The sequence below is a fragment of the Cyprinodon variegatus genome, unplaced genomic scaffold, assembly GCF_000732505.1.
Source record: "Cyprinodon variegatus isolate N-32 unplaced genomic scaffold, C_variegatus-1.0 Scaffold985, whole genome shotgun sequence".
Taxonomy (NCBI): domain Eukaryota; kingdom Metazoa; phylum Chordata; class Actinopteri; order Cyprinodontiformes; family Cyprinodontidae; genus Cyprinodon; species Cyprinodon variegatus.
The window spans coordinates 234,911-242,961 of record NW_015151438.1 but is presented as its reverse complement, the minus strand read 5'-3'; the positions used below and the strand labels follow the sequence as shown (position 1 = coordinate 242,961).

Sequence of the window (8,051 nt, the reverse complement as noted above, 5' to 3'; positions counted from 1 at the left end):
CCTGCTGTAGTTTTACATTGATAAAAAATATCTATTTTTTTGGAAGAATTCTACACATTTGGGAGGATAATGAAATATCTTTATGCTTATAAAAGAATGCTGGATGTTGACAGATAAGCTTTGCAAAGTTTAAGGTCATTTCTGAATGGCATTGTTTGATAAATGTAACTGATCCAAATGTCAAACACAAACTGCTCCTTTATCCCTGAATATCCTGTTCCCACATGATGTTTGTGAACGTGAGCTGAATCTATCCTGTATGCATATATTTGTGCGTATAAGCAAAGGCTTGTACAATGCTGTTGTTTTAATAAAAAAAAAAAAGTCATTGCATAAAATTGTTCCGCATCATCTTCACTCCTCTTCCTCTGATGTAAAGCTCTGCTCCTCCTCCTTCTCTGTTTGCACCCAGATAGAAGGGATGGTCACGGTCTTCTTTCTGGCCAGGGAGAGTGCGATGCCCTTTTCATAGTAGGCACATTCGTTGATGAAGAAGGGATAAAGTGGTTCTTTGCCCTTATATAGCAGGGTTTCTCCTGAGAACGTCTGGAACAGAGGGTCTCCGGGGTGCAGCAGGCAGAAGTCTCGGTCCTGTCAAAAACAAAAATGTCCACATTTTAAACCCTGACTGAAAGGAGATTAAGCTGTATGTGAAAACAAGAGGAGAGAATTTATGAATAAATGGAACTCTGTCCCTGGAGAGGTGGCCAGTAGATCACAGTAAAACGGACACAAAAACACACAGAATCTCACCTAAAGATAATTTAGTGTAATAAAATTAACCTTTTTGAACTGTGGGAGGAAGCTGGAGCAACATATTTAAAGCAGCACTTTTAGCCACTAAGGCGCTGGACCTGTAGCATAGAGGTTTAGCACCCCTGAAGGCAACAGGCTGCACTGCACTGTCGCAAAATTAAATTGTCTTCTTTTGTGCTTTGGAATCTGGTAATGCAAGGTCATGTTCACTTCTCCAGATTAAATCCTACATCAGAGTCAAATGTGTATATAGGCAGGTAAGTGTCTGTTTTGGTGCAGTACTTTTTAAGAGGGATTCAAGCTGTCATAAAGCACAGCTCTTGGTCACATGAATCATTTAGTAATGGATCTAACCCTTTTAAGTTATGCAGGAGTTTTTAAGAAGTGCAGAAAAATTACCTGAATAATCATTTTATATATTCCAAACCAATGTAATACCTAGGTCAGTTTATAAAATGTTGTTTTAATACCACAGCATTAAAAAAGAAAAGCTTTATATCAGGTACATGCATTTAGCGGAGGTTAAAACCTAGGCAAGGATCTATGAAAGGTTATCAAAAATATAATCATTAGTGAAAATGCATAAAAACTTTGAATAAATTATGAATGTATGGGGGTTTACAAAAGGCAATATTTATCCTTAAAATGGGGAGAGAAAAAAAAGGGAGGCAGGATCACAACTAAAGTAAAAAAAAAAACTACAAGAATTTTTTTTAACCTGTTATTAAAATATCTGAAAATGTAACAAGTAAGGCTAAAACAGACCAAAGACTTACCTTCACGCAGACAAACAGATCATGGCTGTTATTAAAATGTCTTTCTCGTGACTCTTCCCAAACAGTTGCTGCCAGTTATCATTTATTGAGCCCTATTAGCTCGGTGTAACATTAAAAACAATTTGGCAATCATTAAAAAAAGAAGAAAAAAAAAAAACATCAGATTACATTTACGTATCTTTTATTTTACATTTCCGTACCTTTTATAACCCCGCTGACATCCTGTACACCAAACATACACAAAAATCTGGACTTAACATGAACCATAGCAGAGAAGAAATCAACAAAACAGAATTAGAACAACCTGGTAATTTGAACTGATTGTTAGCTCATTGTGTAAATTATGATATTGAATAAAACATTGTCCAGTTATTAAACCTTAAGAAATAGTGCTCCAGCTTCTATTGTGTAGAACATGTTTTCTTCCTTCTAATAATTAGCTGGAATACAGACATGCCTCCAGGGCTGAATTGCAAGGGTACTCCCAGCATAACTCATCTAATGACCTTTTTTTGATAGCAGCTTCAACTTCAACCTCCTAGCTAATTGTCTCACTGTGTTGTCTCAGCAGTCATTACATTGATTCCACCTCTAGGCAATTTCTAAATAGAAAGACAACTTGCTTGCAGATGTTTAATTACCTGGAGGTAGGGATGGATGGTTGCTGTGATGTTGTGAGTCCCACCTTCTCTCGGGTAGTCGATGTTTTTAACCAAGGTGAACACCTCCACCGATCCTCCTTCAAACACACAACCTGGAGAAGAAAAGGGTCTTAACCCCACTTCCTTAAAAACCGAGGCTTTCTTTTAACAAAAATGAGGATTTTATGATACTAACATGATGTTAGGATGGGTATCTCTGCATAGTTACCTTTTAGTAAAAACGCTAAAGTTTGACTGTGAGCTCTAAGATAATTAACTTTAACTTGTAAGATCAGTACAATTAATCAATTTTGTGGGTATGAATGTGAGCTGTTAAAAGCTATACAGGTAACCGGGGTCATTATACACACCTGAGTTAAAATAGCCTGCCCAGTCCAGCATGTGCTGCACACCTTCTTTCATTGCCGTGTAGATGTTTGACTTGACACAGCCGTGGGGCTGAGGGCCGATCTCCATAGCTGCAAAAAGGTGGGTTTCAAAGTGGAAGTCAGTTCAGTGGGTTTTGATGCATTTATATATTAAGAGCAAAGGGTTAAAAACTCACCAAAGCCGTGTTTTCCGATTGAATCGAGGGAATATGATTCTTTATTAGGAATATCAAAATGGATGAATCTCATCGGCATATTTGGCATCTGCTTCTAAAAGAAAAATGAAACCTCAGTTTTCTAATAAAGGATCCATTTAAATCAGGTCACTCACTGGACCGAGGAATGCAGACTAGCTTCCTAAAAAGCAAGTATTGAGTATTTCTCATTTTCTTACAAGTTCCCTTTAAACAGCCAGAGTTTCATGTTAGTTTGCATCATTAGCTTTAGGGCTGAGTAAAAAAAAAAAAAAATCATTTTTCAATTTTAAAACTATTATTTTTTAATTCATAAAGATCGAGTCGTATAACTAAAGATAAATAAATAAATAAAGTATTTCCCACTGTCCGTAAAACCACCCTATGCTTTATTAGTCATCAATATGTTGCATAATTAAACAATCATGTCATTAAGGTAACAACTAAAATGATGTTTTTAATCCCAGCAATCTAATTTGAGGTTAAAGATAATCTGATACAGGTTGCTTTAGACCGATGCAGATATGATTATTATTTTTATCATCTGTGCTGCCAGGTTTTCTGGGATCAAATATTTTGGCTTCTCTATTTGCGGGATAAAAATGACACCATAATAACAAAAGCTACAGAAGCTTTTCTTAAAAAGAAAAAAATAATAATTACTGAAAACATTAACAAAAGCAGATGTTGGGAGAAGAAACACGTGGCTTATTTTATCTCGAGGCATGGCTGCTGAATGTTAATGAATCAACTGATGCATTGTGGTATTGGCCTGTACCAATACATGTGAAAATAAATTGGAAAGATCAGATTGGAAAGAAAAGTTTAGAAAGCTTAAGAATTTAAATTGGAGCGATTCTTGACATTTGAATTATTTAGCTTAGGAAACTGCAGAAAGCAGGAAGAACTTAGCTCAACTTTAGACTTTTATTCAAAGTGCAAGGAAGATTTTTTATTTGTTGATCAATCTATGTATCAATAAGGCGTACAAAAACATAAGGTATGAACCAGTAGGTTGCAAAGCTATCTGTTATGAGTGGACTTAGACAGCATAGCATAGAACCAGTTTGAAATTGTATCTGTCAGCAATATGTTACAATCAGTTACAAAGGCACAGGTTGTTCCTGTTTGTTTGGTTAGATGTAAAGACAACATTTGACTTACAATATTTTAAACATGTGAAGAGCCAAGCAGAAATAGCGATATTGACTGAAGTTGGCCAGGATCAGCTGTCTTGTTTTGAATACAATCACCAAAGATTATCAGTTTTCTCATCAGAAGCACAAGAAAAAAGGCAACATACCTCGAACAAAGGGCTTATGCAGTGAAAACAAACACGCTCTCCTCAAAGCAGAAAAGCCACCTTGCAACTAAAACTTTACTATTAATGTAAATACCAACTAAAACACTGTTTATCAGGCATTAACTCATATTTTAGTATCAACAAGTTTGTTTACAAAGAGATATTAGTTAAAAACTAGTCTAAATGGTTAAATTGAAAGCTACAATGTGTAATGTGTATCTAATGGTCAAACTGCTGCCACATGAACCCCCCACACCCTTAAACAACACAGAGGCCATCATGCTGCAAAATGCCTTCCGCAATATCCGCATCAAGTGAAGATGATGTTTATTACAACAGATTGCAGCATCAAATCCATAAATTGTTCAATATTGTTTTCTCAAATACATCATGAAAATATCATGGATTGACCATTGTTTAAGTTAAGGTAGCCGCTGAGACGAGCTTTTTTAAATCAAAATGGAAGGTTAAAGTGGGAAATGCTGTTGAGAGGTTGGTGGCTTTTAAAAAAAAGATGGTCTAATTTAGCCCTAGAAGGACTGTTTCATATCCTACCTCCAGTAGGGACAGGGAACAACTGATCCCTCCTCTCATCCTGCTATGCCACTCAATTTGCCCACCGTCTCCTATGATCCTCCGTTTATATCCATCAATTAGCCTTTAGAGTCTAGCCTTGGCCTGTTGTTGCCTCTTACTGCTCTATTACCCTGGCGGGGTCCTTCCATGTCATGCCGTCCTCCTCATGATAAGCCGTAGCCAGTCTACCCAGCCTTTGGACCTTTCCCTGCCAAGCAGACTGATCCGATTTTCTGCCATTCTGTTTCGATCCTCCGTGGTTAGCCTCTAGTTATCCAGGGCCAGCTCTAGCCTCTTCTGGGCCATCAGTGCTGTTTCCAAGCTGCCGTTGTGCTCCTCAGCTCTTTCTTAGTTGGTGGCGGCAAGCTGCCACCACTGCTTCTGTGGTTCATTAGCCAAAAAGGGCAGCATAGCTGGCCGGCTTGTCCCAGTTATGGAGTTCCCACAGCTGCTGTTCTCACATGGATTCCCCGCTGCTCCTGCCTGAGCTCTTGAACGCCGTCTCACCCTACCTCTGTCGTCCAGGTGATTCATCCCCGTTTTGGGCACTCTGACCAAAACTAACATGGACTATGTGCAGGAGAAAGATGCGAGTTTGCTCAAAAAAAATGACAAACGCAACAATAGAGGCTTGATCGTATTTATAATAAATGGGCAGTTGCCCGTCATGGTCGGTATAAGTCTAGTTTACACAAATAATTTTATAAATAGTATTTTATTGGTCTGTGTAGGTCTGTATACAGGCCTATAACTTACCACAGTCCCATTTAAGTGTAATGGTGATTTCTACTGTCACTAGTTTGTCAGTTCTGTGCTGCCGTAGCTCAAAAGATGTCTGCCTCCACAAATGCAAACTCACTCCTATGTAATTATAAATAGCAGTTTCTAAGGCAAAGGCAAATATAAAGACTGAGACTTTTAGTTCTTAGGTAATAATAAATAACATATATATATATATATATATATATATATATATATAGGTAGTTTACTGCATTTATACCAGTAAATCCCTGTAATTATTATACACTGTACCTTTAATGAACATAAACTAATTGAAAAGAGTCAAAAGACTTTAAACCTGAAGTCCAGAAGCCAAATAACCAGCTGCTGTCTATGAAGATTTCATTTTAGGAAAATCTAAAATTTTTCCACCAATACACTCCTTGGACTTCCAAAGCTCAGAGTTACATAATTTCATCACATCTCATAACTAATAAAATATCTCACTAAAGTATACCATGAGCTGCAACTCCCAGGTGTAAAAGTGATGCATGTTATCTGTCATGAAACTTAAGGGAGAGAAAAATACAAATAAAACAACTTTAGTACAAAAAAAACATCTAGGATTAGATTTTTAAGCCGTATCACTCAGCCCTGCGATTATTTTTCATTTTTGAACCCAGCTCAATTTCTTTCGACTTCTTAATTTAAGCTCAAAGAACAATAAAATTATGAACAGCTACAAGGACAAGACAGAAAAGGAGAAAAAAAGACATAAAAAACTTGAGTTCTTTGACAACTATCAACAATGGCATTAAGACCACTTGGAAAACTTTTGAGTAGGTCTAGATGCTAGTTCTCCACTTATATTTCCATTCATCTTTCTGTGGTTAAAAGTGAGGAAAAAGTAACGTGTGTTTACCTGCAGGTATTTGAATATGTGAAGACAGATCCAGTCACAGTCGGAATAGGCGATGAAGCACAGGCCCATGTTGGCAGTGGTGTTGTGGAGGTCACAGACGAGATCCACTGCCGCCCGGCTGCCTTTGGGACCCAGCATGGCGTTTAGCTCACGAGCCCGAATGATTTCATAGGGGGCCCTCTCTGATATGGGGCCACTAGGACACACACACACAAAAAACTTTACCACAACAACCAAGAGTGTTGTAATAAAATGTTCATTCAGCCCTATTCAATGGTTTTCATATATAGGAGTGAATGAAGTCATGCTATATCATCTCAACCGATTTAAATCAGACTTTGACCAGACTACTTCAAAACCTTTTGTGTCTCAAACTTGAAGAATTCAGACTTCCTGGAGTGTTTCTGATCCTTTTTTGCAGCCTAATCTTGACCTCAAGATCTCAAAATGCTGACCAGAAATTCTGCAATAGGTTCAATCATTTATGGCAAGTCGTCCAGGTCTTGAAGATGCAAAGGGGGTTGCATCAAACTCCCAACACTGTGACTTAAAGTTGGGATGTTAAACCTCGAAAAAACAAACTAAATATCATCTGTAAAAGATGCTCAAATCATCTCTTCTTATATTGTTTGCCCACTTCATGTTGCCGGAAAGGTTCTAATTATGTTCTTCATTCTACAGTTCGGGGTATAATTGGTCAGTAAAACAGAACACTGCTTCCTTATAAAAATTCATTAAATGAAACTTAATTCATAATTCAACAAAGAGCAGAAATATATCTCTATTCCAAAGCAAAAATGATGATGATCTAAAAATATGTAGGTGTGACAAACAAAGGATGCTTTGGCAACCAAATTATTGCCTTACTTGAGGGTTGCATGGGTGAAGCAGCGGTTCAGGTCGATGTCAACATATCTGCGGCAATGCTGCATGGCCCGAGGGTTGGACAGCAACATCGACACAGACGCGGGCTCTCTGTCCTCTCCCCCTTTCTGTGTTTTCATCATCTCTTGCACCAAGTACACTCCTGACAGTTCGTTGCCATGCGTCCCGCCACAAACAGCAACTCGGGATAACCTTGGCAAAAGCAACGGCTCATCCACCTGCATCTAACAAGAGTTTAAAGTGGTTGTGATTTCCATGTTTTACTCTGTGTGCCGAAATGTTGAAATAAAACGGGCCAATGTGACATCAGCTTTGGACGCCACAGCACAGCAGAAAGAAAAATCTCTTACCTTGGTTCTCAGGCCTGCTGATTTAGAACAAAGTCACCACTGAGATTAACTTCGGTTTAAAGTTTCTTTGGGAAATACCGGTAAAAATGTTCACTGAATAGATTATTAATGAAAAGAGGGAAAAGGAATCATGCAGCTCATCTTTCTCCAACAAATTCCCCAGCTTTTACCTTTCTCTCCCTGCCATTTACCCACCCGTTTACACTCTCCTGTACCTTTTATGCAGTTTCACTGATTCAGCATTCCCATCTCACCCCCTGTACAAGGCTGCAGTTGCCCTGCATAATCACACTGCGCCGCTCTAGGATAGCCAGGGTGTGTCCTGAGAGTGGAAACACAGAGCATCCCTCTCTTCCTCTGGTCGCAAACAGATGCGAGTTCAAGCCAAACAACCCCACCCTCCCTTCACATCCTTTTCTCTATATGCTCCGTGTATAGGATGGTAGGTTCCAGCGGGCTTTTCAGTTAAAACCTGCTGGCATGACACAGAGAAGAGTGACGCCTGTGATGCGTGGAGAGGAAGGAACAGTTCCTCTAGT

The 8,051-nt window shown here is 38.6% G+C and overlaps 1 protein-coding gene across 2 annotated transcripts; it reads right to left on the bottom strand.

The window, feature by feature from the left end:
• Nucleotides 1-70: 70 nt before the first annotated feature.
• Nucleotides 71-7,872, bottom strand: LOC107100543 (N-acyl-aromatic-L-amino acid amidohydrolase (carboxylate-forming) B-like). Of its 2 annotated transcripts, none has more exons than XM_015399063.1 (7): nucleotides 7,513-7,872; nucleotides 7,145-7,386; nucleotides 6,278-6,473; nucleotides 2,739-2,832; nucleotides 2,545-2,652; nucleotides 2,174-2,286; nucleotides 71-591 (listed from the first exon to the last, which is right to left on the bottom strand). In XM_015399063.1, exons 2-7 carry the CDS (start codon nucleotides 7,384-7,386, stop codon nucleotides 355-357), a joined length of 990 nt encoding a protein of 329 aa, XP_015254549.1. In that variant the 5' UTR covers nucleotides 7,513-7,872; the 3' UTR covers nucleotides 71-354. The 2 variants fall into 2 exon arrangements, with proteins under 2 accessions (XP_015254549.1, XP_015254550.1); XM_015399064.1 differs by having other exon boundaries at nucleotides 2,739-2,829.
• Between the last annotated feature and the right edge of the window lie 179 nt (nucleotides 7,873-8,051).